Below are 24,367 nucleotides of genomic sequence, written 5' to 3'. Positions count from 1 at the left end.
CATGCTTGACGGTGGCCAGAAGGTGATTCTTTAAGCAATACAACACAGAAGACAGCACATGCACCCTGCCCTCCCAATATCCTTGGCATGAGTGTTCTGCATCAATCATGATTATTCAGTCCCTCTTCGCCTAAATCTATTGTGCTCAGAGTGCCGCAATTCACAAAAGCTTCTGCCAAAATGTGTACAGTGCATGTCATTTTAGATCACCGTCGCTCATAGCTCCTCTCATGCACTTTGTTATGAGTCACCTACGAGGTCCTCCTCCATAAGTGTCATGTGCTGTTCCACCATCCACTTTCACTCGGAGGATTTGCTATTAGCAATATAAATATTTTCCGTTTGCTACGTTGTAAATGTTAGCACATCTAATCGCCATCTAGTTGGCACAAATATGTCCATGCCATATGCCCGGCAACTCCTGTGCACCAGGCAGAAGCTCTTCCACTTAAGACTTTCAGTTCTCTGGACAGTTCCTTGCTAATCCAGATACCAGTAGCTGTGTTGTTCCTGAGTGGCTCCACCCTGTGTTATTCCTGATAGGAAATCGCAAGATGAAGCCAGATTGAAAACCCTATATAAACCTATAAACCTGTCACCGTGAGATTATTGAGCTCCCAGCCTATAGTCTAGCTCTCACATACCGCTGCGTCATGCAATGCTGCTGTCTCCTGTGTACCAACCTATGGCTTCCCTACTGAATATGCTACCTGCTAATCCTCCAATACCATAATGCCACTCTTGTGTATCGACTTCTAGCTACCCTACTAACTACGCTTCCTGCTAATACTCTAATATCACACTACTGCTCCTGTGTATTGACCTCTGGCTACCCTACTAACTATGCTACCTGCTAATGCTCCAATATCACACTACTGCTCCTGTGTATTGACCTCTAGCTACCCTACTAACTACGCTTCCTGCTAATGCTCCAATACCACACTACTGCTCCTGTGTATTAACCTCTGGCTACCCTACTAACTATGCTACCTGCTAATGCTCCAAATATCACACTACTGCTCCTGTGTATTGACCTCTGGCTACCCTACTAACTACGCTTCCTGCTAATGCTCCAATACCACACTACTGCTCCTATGTATTGACCTCTGGCTACCCTACTAACTATGCTACCTGCTAATGCTCCAATATCACACTACTGCTCCTGTGTATTGACCTCTGGCTACCCTACTAACTATGCTTCCTGCTAATGCTCCAATATCACACTACTGCTCCTGTGTATTGACCTCTGGCTACCCTACTAACTAGGCTACCTGCTAATGCTCCAATATCACACTACTGCTCCTGTGTATTGACCTCTAGCTACCCTACTAACTACGCTTCCTGCTAATGCTCCAATATCACACTACTGCTCCTGTGTATTAACCTCTGGCTACCCTACTAACTATGCTACCTGCTAATGCTCCAAATATCACACTACTGCTCCTGTGTATTGACCTCTGGCTTCCCTACTGACTATGCTACCTGCTAATCCCTCCAATACCATACTACTGCACCTGTGCACCAACCCAAGGCTTCCTTTGGCTATGCTACAAGCCTCTCCTGCCCTTAGTGGTTGTAATAGTAAAACCAACAATCCAGATAACATTCAAAAGGACATAAGTGATTTTAAAGAGCATGTCACATTGTGACTCCTAATCATGGTTATTCAATATTAACTTTTTTTTGGAAGATTCAGTTCATCGCAGACTCGAAAGCTGGACATAGAAGAAATGCTTTTTTTGTCAGGTTCAAGGTCATGAACAAAACGTCCTCATTCATACGAGACAAAGTATTTCAGAAATTGACAATGTTGTTGACCATCTAATGTATATGGTAGCCTTTTGGCAAGAAGATAAGCCATCTAATGTGTATACAGGATAGATTCTCAATGTCTGGTGGGCCAGTTCCGACACCCAGCTCACCCACAGATTAGCTGTTATCAGTGTTGGCAGCCGCAAGTACTTGCTTGCGGAGCTGGCCGTCTACTTGTAGTCGCAATAGGAGGTGGATGTGTAGTGCCCTGCAGCAGTCACTACAAGTAGGTGGCCAGCTCCGCAAGAACACTGCTCAAAAATATAAAGGAAACACTTAAACAACAGAATATAACTCCAAGTAAATCAAACTTCTGTGAAACCAAACTGTCTACTTAGGAAGCAACACTGATTGTCAATTTCACATGCTGTTGTGCAAATGGAATAGACAACAGATGGAAATTATTGGCAATTATCAAGACACCCTCAATAAAAGGAGTGGTTCTGCAGGTGGGGACCACAGACCACATCTCAGTACCAATGCTTTCTGGCTGATGTTTTGGTCACTTTTGAATGTTGGTTGTACTTTCACATTTGTGGTAGCATGAGACGCACTCTACAACCCACACAAGTGACTCAGGTAGTGCAGCTCATCCAGGATGGCACATCAATGCGAGCTGTGGCAAGAAGGTTTGCTGTGTCTGTCAGCGTAGTGTCCAGAGGCTGGAGGCGCTACCAGGAGACAGGACAGTACACCAGGAGACGGAGGGGGCCGTAGGAGGGCAAAAACCCAGTTGCAGGACCGCTACCTCCGCCTTTGTGCAAGGAGGAACAGGAGTAGCACTGCCAGAGCCCTGCAAAATGACCTCCAGCAGGCCACAAATGTGCATGTGTCTGCACAAACGGTTAGAAACCGACTCCGTGAGGATGGTCTGGGTGCCCGACGTCCATAGAGGGGGGTTGTGCTCACAGCCCAACACCGTGCGGCCCTCCAAAGAAATGCCACCCCACACCATTACTGACCCACTGCCAAACCGGTCATGCTGAAGGATGTTGCAGGCAGAAGATCGCTCTCCACAGCATCTCCAGACTCTGGCACATGTGCTCAGTGTGAACCTGCTTTCATCTGTGAAAAGCACAGGGCACGAGTGGCGAATTTGCCAATCCTGGTGTTATGTGGCAAATGCTCAGCATCCTGCATGGTGTTGGGCTATGAGCACAACCCCCATCTGTGGACGTCGGGCAGCGTCGGACTGGAACACCTTGGGCCCACCAGAGAAAATCATTCTTGGGGCCCACTATGTAGATACATAGAAATAAATACAAGACCACCAATTGTGCTGTAAAACACGCTAAAATCCGGGTATAATATAACGTAGTACAAATCTTAATTATGTAGGAGTTGGGGTAGCCTCCCTCACAGAATATAAAGCAGCCCCCTCATATAGTATAATGCAGCCCCCTCATAGAATATAATGCTGCTCCCCCCTCAGAGGGTATAATGCACCCCCTCATAGGGTATAATGCTGCCCCCCCTCATAGGGTATAAAGCTATATAGATATAGACAGATAGATATGGGATAGATAGATAATGGATAAATAGATATAGAGATAGATAGCTAATGTGGTGTAGTAACCACTGAGTCTGCTAGGGAGCGCTGTGTGGATGTCCCAGGAGAAAGGTTGATGGCAGAATACTGAATGGTCGTTATGTATCTCAAAGTGGGTGGCTTTGGGATGGAGACTTGTGTGTTGATCAGCAGTGATACTGCTGAGGTGTTGTTTCAATGTGTAAGGGAGAAGTTTCCAGGTAACTAGAGAGATGGGCGGGCCTGGTTACCTACAAACCCACCCAGGGGGTGTGTTTAAAGCACTATTGTAAAGAGTGTGTAAAGGCTTGAAGGACCTGTGATGAGGTCAGAGTCATGTGACCCAGTGGGCGTGGCTATGGACCATATAATGTGGCCAGGGTAGGTCACATGGAGGTGAATGCTGGGTCCTGGTTGGTCCAGTGTGGAAGGTCCCGCTGAGATGGGGCTTCCTGCCTGACAGCACGTGTGGATGCTATGTTTAATGGCTGCAAGTGCCTGAGAGTTCCCTGGAGGGAATGAATGTCTGCAGTATGGAGAAGCAGCCATGAGAGAACCCTGACGGGGTGAGATATAACTGTGAGGCTGAAAAGCCTGCAAATTGGACATTGCTAACAGAGTGAAGCTCTGTCATGGACGCTATGCCGTTTATATATTGCTGGTCATGGTTTATGATGTTTAATAAACCGCATGGACTGTTATGATTTGATGGAAAACCTGTGCCGGATCTGATTTTGTGGCTGCCAAGCGAGTGATCCCCTACTTAAATGACAGCGCTACCTTACACTATAGATAGAAAGATAGATAGATAGATCGATAGATAGATGATAGATAGACATATAAATAGAGATAGAGACATAAACAGAGATAGATAGAGACATAAACAGAGATGGATAGATCGATAGATAGATAGATCTATGGCTAGATGGATAGACAGACAGATACAGTGGGGCAAAAAAGTATTTAGTCAGTCAGCAATAGTGCAAGTTCCACCACTTAAAAAGATGAGAGGCGTCTGTAATTTACATCATAGGTAGACCTCAACTATGGGAGACAAACTAAGAAAAAAAAATCCAGAAAATCACATTGTCTGTTTTTTTTTCATTTTATTTGCATATTATGGTGGAAAATAAGTATTTGGTCAGAAACAAAATTTCATCTCAATACTTTGTGATAGATCCTTTGTTGGCAATGACAAAGGTCAAACGTTTTCTGTAAGTCTTCACAAGGTTGCCACACACTGTTGTTGGTATGTTGGCCCATTCCTCCATGCAGATCACCTCCAGAGCAGTGATGTTTTTGGCTTTTCGCTTGGCAACACGGACTTTCAACTCCCTCCAAAGGTTTTCTATAGGGTTGAGATCTGGAGACTGGCTAGGCCACTCCAGGACCTTGAAATGCTTCTTACGAAGCCACTCCTTCGTTGCCCTGGCGGTGTGCTTTGGATCATTGTCATGTTGAAAGACCCAGCCACGTTTCATCTGCAATGCCCTTGCTGATGGAAGGAGGTTTGCACTCAAAATCTCACGATACATGGCCCCATTCGTTCTTTCATGTACCCGGATCAGTCGTCCTGGCCCCTTTGCAGAGAAACAGCCCCAAAGCATGATGTTTCCACCACCATGCTTTACAGTAGGTATGGTGTTTGATGGATGCAACTCAGTATTCTTTTTCCTCCAAACACAACAAGTTGTGTTTCTACCAAACAGTTCCAGTTTGGTTTCATCAGACCATAGGACATTCTCCCAAAACTCCTCTGGATCATCCAAATGCTCTCTAGCAAACTTCAGACGGGCCCGGACATGTACAGGCTTAAGCAGTGGGACATGTCTGGCACTGCAGGATCTGAGTCCATGGTGGCGTAGTGTGTTACTTATGGTAGGCCTTGTTACATTGGTCCCAGCTCTCTGCAGTTCATTCACTAGGTCCCCCCGTGTGGTTCTGGGATTTTTGCTCACCGTTCTTGTGATCATTCTGACCCCACGGGGTGGGATTTTGCGTGGAGCACCAGATCGAGGGAGATTATCAGTGGTCTTGTATGTCTTCCATTTTCTAATTATTGCTCCCACAGTTGATTTCTTCACTCCAAGCTGGTTGGCTATTGCAGATTCAGTCTTCCCAGCCTGGTGCAGGGCTACAATTTTGTTTCTGGTGTCCTTTGACAGCTCTTTGGTCTTCACCATAGTGGAGTTTGGAGTCAGACTGTTTGAGGGTGTGCACAGGTGTCTTTTTATACTGATAACAAGTTTAAACAGGTGCCATTACTACAGGTAATGAGTGGAGGAAAGAGGAGACTCTTAAAGAAGAAGTTACAGGTCTGTGAGAGCCAGAAATCTTGTTTGCTTGTTTCTGACCAAATACTTATTTTCCACCATAATATGCAAATAAAGTGAAAAAAAAACAGACAATGTGATTTTCTGGATTTTTTTTTCTCAGTTTGTCTCCCATAGTTGAGGTCTACCTATGATGTAAATTACAGACGCCTCTCATCTTTTTAAGTGGTGGAACTTGCACTATTGCTGACTGACTAAATACTTTTTTGCCCCACTGTATATAGATAATAGATAGAGCTAAATATATATAGATAGATGTAGATAGATAGAGATAGACTATATCTATAGTATCTATATATCTATCTACAGTATCTCTATTTCTGTCTATCTACAGTATCTCTATATCTCTCTATCTAAAATAGAGATAGAATAGATAGATATAGAATTAGATACAGAGATGGAAAGAGATAGATATAAAAAAACAAACCACAATACACACCTCTCCTCCTCCCTCCCACGCTGATTCCGGCAGCCGGCTTCAGTGTCAGGAGCTGCCCCGTCTGCCAGACACACAGCAGGTGCGCGATGAAGTAACATCATCGCGCACCAGCTGTGAGGCAGCAGAGGGGACTAATGGGAGAGAGAGCGTCATCTGACGCTCTCTGTCCCATTACAAGTGTGAGCGGCGCCGGCCCTGATTTAAAGCCGCATAGCGGCTTACTTGGCTGGGGGGCGGGGCTCCTGTGGGAGTGGAGACCGTGCAATGATATTCACTGCTTCCCACGCCCATGTGGCTTGGGAAGCAGTGAATATTCATTTCTCTTTAGCAGCGGGGACATGGGCTCGTGCCTCCTGTCACCCGCTGCTGCTCCGCTGGCACAGGGCCCCCATAGCAGCTGCGTGGTGTGAGACACACCACTGGCTGGGGGGGCCCCTGGAGCAGCAGGGGCCCTAGGCAAATGCTGGCCCTGTATGTCAGCAGGTGCCAGGGCCCACCGGATGCCAGGGCCCACCGGAGAATCCTCCGGTTCTCTGGTGGGCCAGTCCGACGCTGACGTCGGGCACTCAGACCATCCTCATGGAGTCGGTTTCTAACCGTTTGTGCAGACACATGCACATTTGTGGCCTGCTGGAGGTCATTATGCAGGACTCTCTCAGTGCTCCTCCTGTTCCTCCTTGCACAAAGGCGGAGGTAGCGGTCCTGCTGCTGGGTTGTTGCTCTCCTATGGCCACCTCCACGCCTCCTGGTGTACTGGCGTGTCTCCTGGTAGCGCCACCAGCCTCTGGACACTACTCTGACAGACACAGCAAACCTTCTTGCCACAGCTCGCATTGATGTGCCATCCTGGATGAGCTGCACTACTTGAATCACTTGTGTGGGTTGTACCACGAGTGTGAAAGCACAACCAACATTCAAAAGTGACCAAAACATCAGCCAGAAAGCAATGGTACTGAGATGTGGTCTGCGGTCCCCACCTGCAGAACCACTTCTTTATTGAGGGTGTCTTGATAATTGCCAATAATTTCCATCTGTTGTCTATTCCATTTGCACAACAGCATGTGAAATTGATTGTCAATCAGTGTTGCTTCCTAAGTGGACAGTTTGATTTCACAGAAGTTTGATTTACTTGGAGTTATATTCTGTTGTTTAAGTGTTCCCTTTATTTTTTTTGAGCAGTGTACTTCTGGCCAACACCGATAACTGCAGATCGTCAAGAGTACTGGGTTTCGGACCCCAGACGGTCAAACATTGATGACCTATCCTAAGGACAGGCCATAAATGATTCTGTGGTGTTATGTAAACTAGCCATATACATGTGATTTTAATCAGCTGACAAATGCAATGTCATCATGAGTTTATTTTTTTACTACTGCACTCCAAATATGCCTACACGTACACAATGTTTAGAGCTGTGGGTCAGTAAATTCACCTGACTCCTTCAAAACTGGAAACTGATCATTAATAAAAACTAAATGTAGTAAAATCAGAACATCACTATGTTGTTCTGTCAATTTAAGGCCCCTAATCCAAAACAAGTATATTTATATTGTTACCATTTGTAAATGTCTAAATTCCTATGAAAGTGAATACATCAATATTAACTAGATGGGCATTTCCTGAAGGAAATACATGGTGCTTGAACAGCGCTGCCAGCTTTATAGCAGTGTATCAGGTGTCGACTGTAAGAAAGTAAAGTTAGAATATGAATGTTGTGTATAGCCACTTTGGCACACTGGGCTTCTAAAGCCACTTTGGCGTCCGACTGCAGTGATAGCGAATCTTGGCACTCCAGCTACTGGAGAACTACAACTCCCAGCATGCCTCAACTGCTGCCTCAACTGGGAGTTGTAGTTTTACAACAGCTGGAGTGCCAAGGTTAGCCATCACTGGGAGGTGCTTTTCAGAAGCCATTGGCGCTCTGCGCCTTTAAGACCTTGAATCCGCGATCTGTCAGCTTCTATTAGCTAGTACGGGTCATGTGTGGAAGTTGCATTTGCATAGCTGCCATCTTTGTAAGGTCACTGCCCCTGCGCTGTGGCTTCAATCCATGTCAGTTGGGGGTCATGGAAAGGTCGCCATTAATTCCTATGGGAAAATTTTTGCTTAAAATGCGATTTTTTAAAAAACTACAAATCGTATCGACTCCAAAAATACATAGCACACCTGTCCCCACCGAGGGCTTCGAAACGCCGCCTGAACGGGGTCTGCGCCAAGCAGTTTGGGCCGCATTAATTGCAGAAAACGCGGAGAAGAAGTAGAATAATAATAATAAAATATAAGAAATCAGATTACAATATGTTGCTTGAACCTAGAGGTTCAAGCACCATAATAATGAGTAATAATTTAAAAGCTGGAGTGGAAACATTTCTATGACGCCAACCACACCAAGCTCCGACTCTACAGCCCTGATATATTGGCAGAATTAGGCGTGGCGTTTTTTTCGCATTTCCGCGCCGGTTTTAACCGCGCGATTTTGCCGCGTAAACGCAAAAAATAAGCATCCCATGCATTCCTATGGGATTCCGCAATGCTGTGCTAATGCTGCGGTTTTTACCGCGGCGGAATCGCTTTGCGGTAAAAAACGCAGCATGCTCATTAATTTTGCGGAATCGCGGCGATCCCGCACCCATAGGAATGCATTGTTCTGCTTACTTTCTGCATGTGGCTGTGCCCACCATGCGGAAAGTAAGCAGAACATTTGCGGATGGTACCCACGGTCCAGAGGAGAGGAGACTGTCCTCCTGACTTTGGGTACCATATCCCTGTAAAAAATAGAATTTAAAATAAAAAATATTGTTATTCTCACCTTCCGACGTCCCGCGCTGCCTTCCCGCCTCTCTCCACGCTCCCGTTCCCAGTACTCCTTTGCGAAAATGCCAGCGATGACGTCTGTTCTCGCGGGATCGCGAAGTCTCGCGGTCATCGCAAATAACCGCGAGCATTTTCGCGGGCATTTTCGCAAAGGATTACTGGGAATGGGAGCGTGGAGAGAGGCGGGAAGGCTGCGTGGGACGTCGGAAGGTAAGAATAACACCATTTTTTAAATTATTTTTTACATTTTCTTTTACTACTGATGCCGCATAGGCGGCCTCAGTAGTAAAAAGTTGGTCACACTTGTCAAACACTATGTTTGACGAGTGTGACCAACCTGTCAATCAGTTCTCCAAGCGATGCTACAGATTGCTTGGAAAACGCTAGCATTTTGCAAGCTAATTACGCTTGCAACATGCTAGTTTTTCCGTGGGAAAATCGCGGGAATTTAAAATGCGATTTTCCCGCGGAATGGAATTCCGGAACTCTCTCGGTAATTTCCGCGAGAGTTCCGCTACGTGTGAACCCAGCCTTAGAGGGGAGGAAAAGACCCTTTTTGCATGACGTCAGATCAGGGGTTTACTTCATAAAGAAATAGAAAGGTGAAGATCTGACATGACAATTTTTGGCCTTTAGCTGTTTAATATAAATGTTGTGGTGGAGCCATCAGTAGATAGTTTGGATAGCCAACTGAGAGAAAGCAACTAAACATCTAAAACTGGATAATATTTATCAATGTGTTGCATGCACGAAGCCTGAACAGATTGTGTATGGTGAAACAATTAAGGATGGCTAAATAACTTTAGCTGTAAGTCATTCTGTAAAGACGAGGCTTCTCCGGCAGGCACATAAAGGGTGCACTGTCTATTAGAGTTGGACAATTGTTTTCAGCCATTTCAAGGTCCAGCTGTGTTCTCTAGAGAAAGAAGACATTTGTAAAGAGTAAGCATGTTTCATGGGAAATGCAGTTTGTGCGCCATAAGTGATTTCATTGTCCTTCAGCTCATGTTACAAATCTTGGTTGATCACCACCATCAGAATCCAGGGGGGAGGAAAGCATAAAAAAGTCTTAAAGTTAATGTACATTTGTAACTCCCCTTGTAAATCGGAGACCTGCACGTACTGCGACTGTCATACTCTCCTTATTGGAACAGATCTAATAATGGAGAATGGAGATTATGGTAAAAATCAAGTTCTCGTTCACTTCTCTGTTCCAATAGCCCTGGTCCCACCTGTGCAAAGAGCAATTAAAATTTAGATTTTGACAAAACAAAAATTGACTATGAAATGAGCCCTACTGACCAAGTCTTGCTCCATGGCTTAAAGATATGTGGACAAAATTGCTGTTAAAGAAAGAAAAAACCATAATGGTCACTGAAATAACATGAAACTGACAAAAGAAATTTTCAATTTAACTTTACTGAATAAAAATTCAAGAGCAATGTTTGATTTTTAACAGAAAAATAAAAACTAATGAAAATGGTCTGGACAAAGTGATGGTACCCTTAACTTAATATTTTGTTGCACAACTTTTTGAGGCAATCACTGCAAACAACATATTTGTTACTCTCATTAAGAGTTTGTCACCTGTCCACAGGTATTTTGACTCACTCTTCGTGAGCCTTCTCCAAACTGCAGTTTTCAGTTCTTTCCACAGATATTCAATAGGATTTAGATCAGTCTTCATAGAAGGCCACTTCAGAATAGTCCAATGATGTGCCCTTATATAAAAATCAAGAATAGTTGTGTGTTGTAATCCTTTTTGAGGACCTATGGCCTGCGACTCAGACCAAGCTTTATGACACTGGAGAGCATATTTAACTCCAGAATGCCTCGATAGTCTTGAGATTTCATTGTACACTCCACAGATTCAAGGCACCCTGTGCCAGCCCCAAAATGTAATTTTAGCCTCCTCTATGTTTCACAGTAGGTACGATGTTATTTTCATTGTACACTTCATTTTTGGGCTGAACATAATGATGTGACTTGCCAAAAAGCTCCAGTTTTATTGTATCTATCCAAAGGACATTTTCCTACCAGCTTTATAACTTTTAAATATACATTTTTGCAAATCAGTTTTTTTTATGATAAAAGGGAACATAGAGCGCAAGTAGGGTCTTATCCAGGTTAAGCAAGATTGGTAAACATGTATTATATGCTAACCTGATGAGGTTGTGAGAAAACCAGTATATGGTGTCTAATATCAACTGCTGCAGAATCCACAAGGACTCAACAGATCAAGAAAGTGGATTTACTCTGCGCTGCTAAACTTCCAGTCAAGGATACAGGGAACAGGAAAAGAGCAAAAAGGTTTTCATCGGTATTCTTGCACCTGTGTTGCCATCTTAATTATATGGGTCCACTGCATTTGTCTGGAGGCCTGGACGGGTAAACCTTTTTTGCTCTTGCTGTTTTTTGCTGTTTTCTATTATTGGAGGATTTTTAAGTCCTCTTTCTGTGCTATTTCAGTGCAAGGATACAGGGACCAAGGAATAATAAAGAGGTTTATTGTTAACACGTTTCAAAGTCATCAGACTCCATCTTCAGGAAAACCACATGTATGATTCATTTTTGTGTCTGAACATACAGCTGATTTAACTTGCCAAAAACTCCAGTTTCATCTCGTCTGTCTAAAAGGACATTCCCCCAGAAGCTTTATGGCTTGTCAATGTGCATTTTTGCAAATTACAGTCTTGCTTTTTTCATCACTTGCTTTCAACAGTGGTTACCCTCCTCGGTCATCTTCCATGACATCCACTTTGGCCATGATAGTGATGGAGGGTTAAGGACCTGTCACACTAAGCGATATCGCTAGCAATATCGCTATAACTTGTGACGTTATAGCGATATTGCTAGCGACATCGCTGTGTCTGATACTTACCTACGACCCGCTCTCCCGCTGGTTATCGCTGATCGCGCGAGAACGTTCAGGACCGCTTCTCGTCGTCAGTTCCCTGCTGTGACGACGAGCAACGCGTGGAGCCGGGTGGGAGGACGCAGGATCGCCTGGTGTGACAGGTAAGTAGCGACCCCCGTCCCCAGCGATGTCGCTGGTGAGATCTGCCAGTGTGGCAGCTCACTAGCGACCACTTAGCGATGCACCAGCGATCCTGACCGCGTCATATCGCTGGTACATCGCTAAGTGTGACAGTACCTTTAGACCTGAGACTGATGTCCCTTCTCCTTGAAGTTCACCTCTAATCTCTTTGGAAGTTGTTCTGAGCTTTTTGTTTACCATTTGTATTATTCACCTCTTCACTTTGTCATCAGTTGTCCTCTTCTGGCCAGTCCAGAGAGGTTGGCTACATTCACAGAGACCTTAAACTTTTGAATGATATGTGCAACTGTAGTAATAGGAACATAAAGCTGCTTGGAGAGGTTACAAGACCACATGCCTTTAACATGTTTGTCTATTAAATTGTTCCTAATCTCCTGAGACAACTCTCTAAGCTTTTTTGGCTTGATATTCAGTGTGGTACACACCATGATCGCAAATAGCATAGTGACTACTCTTCACCCTCCCAATAGGCAGACTGATTGATTACAAGTTTGTAGACCTGTGCTGCTAATTACAGGACAAACCTTAGTTTAATATTTCCCTACGGTCAAATAATTTTCCATCTTTTCTAGGGATACCATCATGTTAGTCCAGGCCATTTACATTGGATTATTGTTTTTTCTGAAGCACAATTCAAAAGCAATGTCTGATTTTCATTTTCAGTAAATTTAAAGGGAATCTGTCACCCATTTTTAGTGATATCATGTAAAAATATCAATTGTGCGTCCCATAAGGATTCTATTAGGATTTTTTATTCCCCCTGACCCCGCACCTTTGATGCCTAAATACCTTTTTTTATCTTGTTGGGGATGTATGGAAATCGCCGGTCTGATGGGCGTGGCTTAGTCGCCTTCTTCCCCCTTCCTCGGCTTGCTGAATGTAATCTTCATCTGTGAATATCACAGATAACGTTGATTTCTGCGTTTGCGCATTGAAAAGGCCTCAAGCGCCTGCGCAGTATGCTTTGCCCAACTGTGGGCGAAGCATATAATCGGTACTGCGCATGCGCCGGTATTTTCCAGCGCAGTCTATGCCCCGGAAGTGTGTCCTGCATGGGAAGACTTCCAGGGCATAGACCGCACTGGAAAATACCAGGGCATGCACAGTAGCGATTATATGCTTCGCCCACAGTTGGGCAAAACATACTGCGCAGGCGCCGGAGGCCTTTTCAATGCGCAATTGCGGAAAACGTTATCTGTGATATTCACAGATGAAGATTACGTTCAGCAAGCCGAGGGGGGGGGGGGGGATTAAGCCAGGCCCATCGGAAAGGACCGCGGCGATTTGCATACATCCCCAACAAGTTAAAAAAGGTATTAGAATCCTTATTTAACTTGTTGGAGATCCTTAATAGAATCCTTATGGGACGCACAATTGGGTGATATCTTTACATGATATCACTAAAAATGAGTGACAGATTCCATTTAAATTGAAAATTTGTCAGTTTCAAGTTATTTCAGTGACCGTTGTGGTTTTTCTTACTTTAAAAGAAAACAGTACCAACAATTTTGTCCACATCTGTATATAGACGAGGGTTGATCCAAAAGTAATGCCTCCTGTTGTATTTAATGGAAGCTCCAACAGATACAGAGAGCATAAAAACAGTTGAATGGAGCAAGATTTCAGCTACATAACACTATTTTTCCAGTCACCACCATTGGTTAGGCATGTTTTCCAGCAACGAATAAGAGCCGGCTTGGCGCACTGTTAAAAATCTATACGAGCAAAAGAAAGATGTTTTTCCTTCCAGTGCATTCACTCTGTGATCCTGACATTGGTATGGGGCTTCACGCTATGCTTCCAGCACAGAGTTGTCTTCTCTCCCCTATCTCTGGAACTTCGAGGCTTCAGGGTTTTCATGTAGCATTCAGAATTGACAGCTCCTGTAGGCAATTTAGAGGAATCACACCCTTCCTATACCAAAAGAATCTGCACGGCATGGTCTGTAGATGCATGTAAATTGATCAAAAATGCACACAAAATTTTTTTTAATTAGTTCATGTGTGCAATGGCAATGTTTCGGTCCCTCTGTAGAGCCAAAATGTTGCCACCGCATACTTTGTATGCCTTCCACCTTTAACTTTTATACAGTGAAGGAAATAAGTATTTGATCCCTTGCTGATTTTGTAAGTTTGCCCACTGACAAAGACACGAACAGTCTATAATTTTAAAGGTAGGTTAATTTTAACATTGAGAGATAGAATATCAAAAATAAAATCCAGAAAATAACCTAGTACAAATTATATAAATTTGCATTTTGCAGTGAGAAACAAGTATTTGATCCCCTACCAACCATTAAGAGTTTTGGCTCCTACAGACCAGTTAGAGGCTCCTAAGCAACTCGTTTCCTGCATTAAAGGCAGCTGTTTTACATATTCACCTTTATAAAAGACTCATGTCCACAGACTCAATCAGTCAGACTCTAACTTCTACAACATGGGCAAGACCAAAGAGCTTTCTAAGGAAGTCAGGGACAAGATTGTAGACCTGCACAAAGCTGGAATGGTCTACAAAACCATAAGTAAAGCCCCCGTCACACACAGCGAGATCGCTGCTGAGTCACAAATTTTGTGACGTAACAGCGATCTCACCAGCAAGATCGCTGTGTGTGACACTTACCAGCGACCGGCCCCCCTGCCGGGTATCGCTGATCTTCCTGGAATGGCCAGGACATTTTTTTGGATCGCTGGTCTCCCGCTGGCCAGCATGCATCGCTGCATGTGACAGGCGGGAGACCAACGATCAGTGAGCTGGCGCTGGTAACCAAGGTACACATCGGGATTCTAAGCAGCGCTTAGAAACCAGATGTGTACCTTAGTTACCAGCGCGCTGGTTCAGGGAGCTGGTAACCAAGGTACACATCGGGTTTCTAAGTGCCACGCGCCGCTTAGAAACCCGATGTGTACTTTGGTTACCAGCTCCCTGCACCAGCGCGCTGGTAACTAAGCGACGTGCGTCGCTTGTTACCCTCGTGTCGCTGGTGCTGATCGCTGGTGAAGCTGTCTGTTTGGCAGCTCACCAGCGATCATGTAGCGACACACCAGCAATCCTGACAATGTCATATCGTTGTCGGGATCGCTGGTGCGTCGCCATGTGTGACCATTATAGACTGTTCATGTCTTTGTGAGTTGGCAAACTTACAATATCAGTGAGGGATCAAATACTTATTTCCTTCACTGTATATTTGGCAGGGATTCTACTGGCTTCTGAATACAATTGGCAACACATGGCTTCATCTAGTCAACAAACAAATGACCACTTGTGGCGGTGTGATAAACATAACTGGTAGTAAGTAGGAGGATTCCACTTGAAGTTCTTGGGTCCTATTTCAAAATCTGTAAGAGGGTCCCTCCCTACCATGTAGTATAATGGGTTCAATAAAAGTAACAGCTTAGTTTATATGCAACCTCTGAATCCCCTAATAACAAAGCCTCTGTACTCTGCTGTGGCTACTAGTGAGGGTGCAACCACAGAGAAAAACAAGGAATCCCTTATGTAGTTGTAATATGCAGGTGCTGGGATGCAGTAACACAAGTGCTGCAGAGCAGGGGTTAAGATAGCAGGGGAAGAAAAAAAAAAAAAAAAAAAAAAAAGGAGTACAGAACTAAACAGAACAAACGGTTGTTTAACTAACAGTCTCTGGTTAACAGTTCATTATCGTGACTCCGCAGCTTGTCACTCACCGAAAGTCCAGTGGGCAGCAGGACGCTGGCGGCGGTCGGTGTGGTGCCTGCTGGCGTCCTCGCCCAGCACACGGTCCTACTTCTGGCGGCAGTCTCCGATTTTGCCCGCTAAGTCCCTAGTCCATATATCTACAGAGCAAAAGAATAGAGATCTCCGCAGGATTCCTCTTGGCGCGTCTCTTTGAGCAGCCGCCATCACCTCAGGGGCTGCGCTGCAATGCTCTGCCCGACGTGCGCCTCTCTGGATGTCAGAGCTGCGATGCTCCGTTGGTTGCACGCTCCCCTGCGCACCCGCTGGTTTCGGTGAGTCCCTCACTATGCCGCGGCCTGTCGCTCCCCTCTCAACATTTGCGGTCTGTAACTCATCAGCGATCTGGCGGAAGATGGCTTCCGTTGCCACGCAACCCATTTTACCTCACAGACTCGCCATGCCCCTTTCACCCTGGTTACTGCCTCGCTCTGGCTACAATCTTGTTCCCCACCAGGAACAGGAGGGCCGGCCCCAGCAGTTCCGGACCCAGCCCTTCAGCAGCTCTGGCAGCCCGGTCTTCCCTTCTACATCATTACTGGTAGAAGTGGTTGGCAGTGCTATATTTAGAGGGGGGCATGAAGAATTATACCATATGTTTGGTAGTATCCAGGAGAGAGCAAAATCAGTCACTGAATCCAAGCAGCTGTTCTGCAGTCACTTTCTATGAGAACAGGCCAGGGAAGCTGTGAAACAGCCCAAATATGTGAAAGTGACATTTCCAGTAGTTTGGCAGATATTTGTGTTGCTGTCAGAATAGTTCCTCAAGCAGGAGGAGCATTCTTGTAATACACATGCAACTGGAAGTTACTATAATGTATCGGATACTAGCGAGAAGTGATTAGGAGAATAAGGCTGTGTGCCCACGTTGCGTTTTTATGCGCTTCCACCGCAGCATAAATGCTTAAAAAAATGCTAATAAAACGCATCCCCATGCAATCCTATGGGATTCCGCAGTTGCTGTGCCCATGCTGCGGATTTTTCCACTGCAGAATCGCATAGCGGTAAAATCTGCAGCATGTCCATCATTTCTGCGGAATCGCAGCGATTCCACCGCCATAGGATTGCACTGAAACGCTCACTTTACGCATGTGGCCCACCATGCGTAAAGTGAGCGTTTCATGTGTGAATGGTACCCAGCGTCTGGAGGAGAGGAGACTGTCCTCCATGCCCTGGGTACCATATTCCTATAAAAAATAGAAATTAAAATAAAAAATAGGGATATACTTATATACGTCATCAGAGGTCATTTGCGCAATGCATCCCTGGGAACGGAAGTTGCTGGCAGCGCCATGAGGGCCGGGAGGATTCCGGGGGCCGGAGGGTAAGCATCTCTCTATTTTTTAATTGTTATTTTTAACATTCTATCGTTTACTATTGATGCCGCATAGGCAGCATCAATAGTAAAAAGTTGGTCACACTTGTCAAGCCCTATGCTTGACAAGTGTGACCAACCTATCAATCACTTTTCCAAGCGATGCTTCAAATCGCTTGGAAAAGCACAAGCATTCTGCAAGCTAAAAACGCTCGCAAAACGCTTGTGTTTAGTGGGAAAGCGCATCCGAATTCCACATGCATTTTACCCGCAGCGGGGAGTTGCAGAAATGCTGAGGACATTTCCGCATTTCTGCATAGTGGGCACATGTCCAGCTGCTTTCTTACAAGTGTTAGGCTAAGTCCTGGAAGGAGTGTGTGTGTCACTGAGGTGATTAGCCTCTGTGATGTAAAGCCTGGAGAAGCAGGCTCTAGCACGTATAGTGCCGAGACGTGTTTTAATGTGCTGTTCCCAACCTCCAATCCAGGAAGTGCAGCTGGTGTAAAAGGTAGCTGAGCTGCTCCAGAGTGGTCTGGCAGTAGAGGTGGAAACACCTCTGGGACTTGGCTCTATAAAAGATGAAGAAACCGGTGAGTCTTTGCAGACTTGAATGGACTTAATTGTAAACAGGTGACGATGAGGATATAGTTTTCTTCTGTTATACCTTTATGCCGGAAAGGCTGTTTTGTTTTGCCTGGGGTCCTCCAAAGTTTATGGAGATAATAAACTTAATCTGTTTGGACTTCACCGCACGGCCTTCTTATATACGTGTGTGAATGCAACCATGCCTGAAAAGTGAGTGAAACCCTACACAGTTTATACATGTTACATAAGGAACTCTAGAATATGATAATGGTAATAAGAGTAAAAGAGATAGGTTTTGCTAAACTCTGCATATAAGATGGATATGAATGGCAGCCAGTGAAACACAATCATTTATAATGGGATCTGTTGAGGTTCCATTATGGTTTCCAGAATTTTTAATGCATGCAATGAATATTTTTATCATTTGTCACAGGTGAGGATGTTACCTTTAGTAGCGATTCAAACCCATTTGTGTCAACATTTGTGCATGTTAACAGGCCAAAATCACCAGGGTATGTGAACTTTTGATCAGGGTCATTTGGATGTTTTGGGTTGTCATTATGATTTCAAAAGAGAAACCATAGTAGTCTGACAATAAATGGCTTCACCCAACCACTAACCATGAGTGGAGAAAAAGTTTTGGTGTTAGCATTCATATTCTCTGAAAAAAGGCCAAGAAAGAAAAAAGTCTGCCGGGTTATGTAAACTTTTGAGCACAACTGTGTCTATGTTCTATATAGTTATTTCTCCAATGTACACCTGCCTCGGCTTGATCTTTTGCTACCTGTTCCACTTGTTTGCTGTCCTGCACACCCTACTGCCCTAATCCTTGCTGACGCATGTGTTGTCTAAGGCTTAGCGAGTCTCTCACCAGCTGAGCTCTTAAGGGCATGTCACACTAAGAGATATCGCTAGCAATATCGCTATAACTAGTGACGTTATAGCGATATCTCTGTGTCTGATACTTACCAGCGACCGGCTCCCCCGCTGGTTATCGCTGATCGTGCGAGAACGTTCAGGACTGTTTCTCGTCGTCAGCTTCCTGCTGTGAGGACGAGCGACGCGTGGAGCCGGGCGGGAGGACGCAGGATCGCCAGGTGTGACAGGTAAGTAGCGACCCCCGTCCCCAGCGATGTCGCTAGTGAGATCTGCCTGTGTGGCAGCTCACTAGCGACCACTTAGCGATGTACCAGCGATCCCGACCGCGTCATATCGCTGGTCGGGATCGCTGGTACATCGCTAAGTGTGACAGTACCTTTAACATCAGTGAGAGTTCATTTGCTGAAACTAGCCCCGAACTCCAAAATGGGGCTTTTGTGCCCTCCATTATAATACAGCGGAGATTTTGCAGGTGTTCTGCTGTTCCATTCAATCTCTATAGCACTATTTGTAAGAAACTACTGTAGGTTTTTTCGGTTCCAAAAATCTACTGTTCAGAACGTTCTCTAATGAGGGGCAATTCTCAGAAGTTTGTAAGAGTGGAAAGTAAGCTCCCTTGCTGATAGTAGATATTCTTAAATGAGTAAGGAGGCGTAGCGGACGCTTGTCGTGAAGCTCCGCCTCCTGCGGTCAGCTCCACCTATGGGCGCATGCGACCTGCGTACCCTATCTTTAGCATTGGGTATGCAGGCATGCTTTTGCCGCCGCATGCGTCCTTTTGACGGTGCGGCGACCTGCGCCAAACGCAATGTGTTGCATTTTGATGCGATCGCCGCACCATCAAAAGGACACATGCGGCGGCAAAAACATACCTGCACACAGCCTGCGTACCCAATGATAAAGATAGGGTACGCATGCAGCGGCATGCGACCATAGAGGAGCTGACCGGATGAGGAGGCAGCGGCAGGAGGTGGAGCTTCACGGCAAGCGTCCGCTGCGCCTCCAAACGCAAATGTGGAACTAGCCTAAGAATTAGTCTTAATTAAAGCTGGGTAGTTTGCATACTGTCAGGATTATGCTCTTCTGTAACAGTTAAAGCTGGGATGGGGGGGGGGGAAAGAAAAGAAAAAGAAAACAGCATTTTACTGTACTAGTAAAGTGAATCCGAGCCCATGCCATTACAGGAACTGGTGAAAAAATTCAGTCACTGACATCTGCAACTTTTCTGTGGAAACCTGCATAATCTCTAGGACAAAATCTGATAACGGTTTTATGGACAAACACTACCTTCAGGGTAAGGACAGATTAAGATGACTGCATAAAAAAAAAAAACAAAAAAAAAAAAAACAGGCCAGTCATGTCCGCAGGGCTGTGCGCTCGTTCATATGGCGGCTGTAAGAGCTGTCTGCAAGAAGCGTCCCCGTCTGGCCAGGGCTAGGCAATGCTGCCATGCTTTTCACACAAATCATTGGTCTGTGTGGAAAATCATTGAGCACATGGGTGAAAAACACACCATCACTGCTCACCGATAATGGAGGAGAGATGAAGAACCGCAGAAATGTCACCACCCAATTCTTTGGTTTCAGGGGAGATAAGCTGCTGTCAGAAGTATCTGCCTGGCGGCGGCTTTTTCCCCCGTCCCCGTTAAATACATGAATGCTTGGCGGAGCACTCGTGTATGGGACAGGCAAGAGATGTTTGGCCCAACACCACAGCTCCGTATGCTTATCTTAAATATTAGGCCTCATTCTTATGTTCGGGATTTTTCCTGTTCACAAAACGCTGTCAGATTTTAATCAGCATTTTGGATATGATTTTCAGCAGTGTTTCAGTTTTTATCATCAGAGATTTTCAAGTATGGAAAAAAAAAACAAAAACACAACATTAGCAAGTCATCTCCCATTCTTCGTAATGTTAATCACAGACAGCACACAGATTATATACTGATGCTGTCTGTGATTTTTATTCACCATAGGACTGTATGGGTATTTTTGATGGCTCAGTAATATTTAGAGCGGTGCATGTTCCGTGAAAATCATGGATAGAAAACATACGTGGAAAACAGACATGTGAATGAGGCTTTCGAATATGACAGAACGACCTGCTGCTCCCCAGAACTCCTCCCGTTTACAGTCTTGAGGCAATGGGAAAGTGGAAGACAAGTCCCGTGTTCTAGAGACTGGTGGGTCAGGTACCACTTATCCAGTAGAAAGGTTACAGCTAGAGATAAGCAAATTTGTTCGGATTCGGTTCCAAATACAATCGGACTCAAATTTTGTTTGTGCAATATTTGGCGAACACAGCCGAACGTCATTAAAATCAATGGGAGTTAAAATTACTGAATATGTTCAGAACCGATCATAAGACAAAAATTCGGGCCGAATAGTGCTCGAATATGGCATGAATGTCAAAATCAGATTCGGTGCCAAAATCCAAACAAATTCGCTTATCTCTAGTTAAAACTTGTATTGCCTTGTAATGTTTTCATTTCCTGTTCTGTCCAGATGTCACCGTATCCCAGAATTCCAAGCTGAGGAACTTCACCGAAAACCATATTGTGACACCCAAGTGATGGGTGTCTCAATATGGAAACTGCTGCTGGTACCAACCTATTGTGCGGTACCATCAGCGGAACACCGTCGCACCACACACACACTCTATACGCCGTACGCACCACACACACACACACTCAAGCAGCCTCTTGCGTGGTACCACCAGCGGAACACCCTCGCACTGCGCCTGCGCGAATTCCGCACAGGCGCAGTGAATTATTCAGCTGATCCTGATGTCAGATGCGCGACATGTCTACAGGCAGATGAAGCCGGTCACATTAAATGGGTTTTCCCACAAACGAAAGTTCATTTTAAAAATTGTCTGTCTGTGTCTGACCATGTACGGAGCATACCACGTCTCCTGGGCAGGGGAGGAAGCAAAAGACAATACTGACATTACAGCAGGGGATCACAGAGGATTCATTTTGTAAGGTAAAATATTTCACTGACTGTTTTTAAACAATATTTTACCTCACAAAGTGTATCCTCTGCAATCTCCTGCTATAATGTCAGTATTGTCTTTTGCTTCCTCCCCTGCCCAGGAGCTGTGGTATGTTCTGTACACGGTCAAACACAGGGGTGAGAGAGACAGAGCACAGGGGGGAGACAGCTCACACAAGACAGCACAAGGGTAGAACACAGCACAGGAAGGAGAGAGACAGCAGACAAGGGGGACAGCACATGGGGTAGACAGGTCAAAGAAGAGTGCACAGATGGGAGAAGTCAGCGCATGGGGAAAGAGTGAGTGGATAGGTGGGTAAGCACATGGGGGGAGGGCCTCCATCTAGTTTATATATAATCGGCTAATGGAGTGAAGTGTATTTCAGATAAGCAAAACAAAAAATAAACACTAATTTATGTAATGCCAAACTACTGTTTACTTCTAAAATATCCATACAATTACCATCGAAATCTGGAAGTGTAAAAGACAAAAGAGGGAATGCAGAACTTCGTGATAACACAAAGCACTTAAGTGAATTAGAGGCCAGTAATGCTGCTGCCTGGCTTTACAGTCTAGACAGGCCATTAGGGCCATGGCAATACATAACAGATGATGGGTGATCCAGGGAGGCTGTGCCCGTGGGCACGCTCCCTGTGTGTTATACTGGCACTGTGTGCTATTGGTGCCTGGAATCAGAGGCACAGATCACTGTATTACTAAGCAGAATATCAGGTCTGTGCTTGCTGATCGCTCCCATAGGCTGCTGGGCTCCCAGCGTGATCTCATTCTCTCACACACTACGCCCATTACATGTCACTGATGCTAGAAAACAAACTCCCTCTCCCACCGGAGACCCGGCCATAATAAACTCTGCGGCTTTCTTTTATAATCCCACGTTGGGTGGGTCAGGCGTCTCACATTACTATTGTCCGGACTACTGTTTCCTATACTCAACATCAGCAAAAAAAAAAAAAGGGGGAAATACATATCCCACTAATTCCATTTATTAGCATGTCGTTAGTCAATATGTACTAGCCGATTACACCGCGGCACATCCACACCTGGCCAAGGACAAAGATCCAGAAGCTTCTAGCCCCCATATGACGCTGTTCTCTGTTATCAGCCAGTCCAGGCTGAACGCCACTGACCCCACAATGATCAGCACTGCGTCTCACACACATCCTGGTCACATCTCATACAGTGAAACATTATTTTAGTACATAAACATATATATATTTTATTTAATATAAACTCTGGGCCCCTTAACCCTATCAGTATTACATTTCACTGCAGAACGGTTCATGTACAAGTCTCACTGCCAGCGGGCCGGGCACGGTTATTGATCACTAATGATTCTAGCAGACGACGGGTAGAACCGGTATTCCTTGGAAACAATCCTACGCTAAGTAACAAGTTGCGCCTCCTCCCTAATCTGGTGGTGTCTTCACCAGATTCAATTGGTCTTAGCTCCCAAAATAACCAGGGGTGGTGATCACCTCAACGGCTGAAGTTACTTAGGGCCAATTAATGACTGGAGAGAATGACTTGGCTGCCGCTCAGATCTTGGGGCGCTGATCCGAACTTTGACTCCACACAGGCTGTGACAGATGGGTCATTGGCCATTTCCACCTGTCCTGGCTAAGCTGCGTGACCCGGCTGTTCTATATACCCCTTATATACAGAGAGGGGTCACAGCGCAGGAGCATCCAGCACAAGGCTCACATATAGGATGTAGGTGGCAGCTTTCATAGCGCAACATCCCAGAGTGGCTGATAACAGAAAGCAATAGTCATCCGCACAGGAAGGAGGCTGGATTGTACTGTCCCTTTAAATATATGTTATAAATGACGGGCACAGATCAACTTGTCAGCTGTAGTACGATATCATATATATATAGTGAGAGGGGCAGAAGAGCTGGCACTCCATCTCTGTGGATCATCCAGTGTCAGATCCAGCCCGGCACAGCACTGTGACACTAGGGGACGTCCCGCGCCCGACACTTACCGTCCACCTGGAGAAAAGCGCAGAAAGTGAGTAAAGTGCGGAGCAGTGCCCCGGGGCCGCGCATGGTGCTCCCGCCGTCCGCTCGCTGGATTTTGGCTGTTCCGGGAGGATTTCGCTCTGGGACTGTGCTCTGAGGCTGAGAATGCGGATGAGTCATGTGACCGCGGGGCTCCACCAATCAGCGCGGGTTGTGAGGCAGAGGAGGCCGTGGAAACAGCGCGGGCGGGAGGATTGTTGTGTCTGCTGTGGCCGCGCCGTCTGTCAGTCACACAGGTGTGAGCGCAGGACGGGGTCACCGCACCTTGTGCTGCCGGCAGGGAGGGCCACAGACTATTCCTCCTCTCAAAAGCTTCTTCTCTTCTGCTGTGGAACTAATAGTCCCAGCATTCCATAAAAGAGACAGTTTCCTGCTGCGCGTTCACACCACGTAAAAGTCATGTAAACATCTAATATGTCCATAGATGGGGGTTATTGGGCAGGTGTGCACAGGAATAATACACCCGAGGGGACGACTCACATGTTTTATTTTTTTTCTTTTCTTCTTATTTTTGTTATTTAACCCCTTAAGCCCCAAGGGTGGTTTGCACGTTAACTCCCGGGCCAATTTTTACAATTCTGACCACTGTCCCTTTATGAGGTAATAACTCTGAAACGCTTCCATGGATCCCGGTGATTCTGACATTGTTTTCTCGTGACATATTGTACTTCATGTTAGTGGTAAAATTTCATTTAAATAACTTGCGTTTATTTGCGAAAAAAACGAAATTTTCAAAATTTTCGCCAAATTTCCGCAATTTTCCAACTTTGAATTTTTATGCCCTTAAATCACAGAGATATGTCACACAAAAAACTTGATAAGTAACATTTCCCACATGTTTACTTTACATCAGCACAA

At 45.3% G+C, this 24,367-nt stretch overlaps 1 protein-coding gene across 2 annotated transcripts in view; it reads right to left on the bottom strand.

Moving 5' to 3' along the window:
- Window positions 1-23,818, bottom strand: part of MFGE8 (milk fat globule EGF and factor V/VIII domain containing) — an 80,776-nt gene extending 56,958 nt beyond the window's left edge. Inside the window, exon 1 of one of the 2 annotated variants that reach the window (XM_073568708.1) lies at window positions 23,473-23,818. In XM_073568708.1, the coding sequence (XP_073424809.1) occupies window positions 23,473-23,629 (157 nt within the window). In that variant the 5' untranslated portion in view covers window positions 23,630-23,818. The remainder of the gene's footprint in view (window positions 1-23,472) is intronic. The other variant, XM_073568707.1, reaches the window with a different exon arrangement.
- Between the last annotated feature and the right edge of the window lie 549 nt (window positions 23,819-24,367).

This window comes from Dendrobates tinctorius, unplaced genomic scaffold, assembly GCF_039654945.1.
Source record: "Dendrobates tinctorius isolate UK_male_01 unplaced genomic scaffold, ASM3965494v1 ptg000022l, whole genome shotgun sequence".
NCBI classification, from domain to species: Eukaryota; Metazoa; Chordata; class Amphibia; order Anura; family Dendrobatidae; genus Dendrobates; species Dendrobates tinctorius.
The sequence above is the reverse complement of the archived record's forward strand: the minus strand, read 5'-3'. Positions and strand labels throughout refer to the sequence as shown.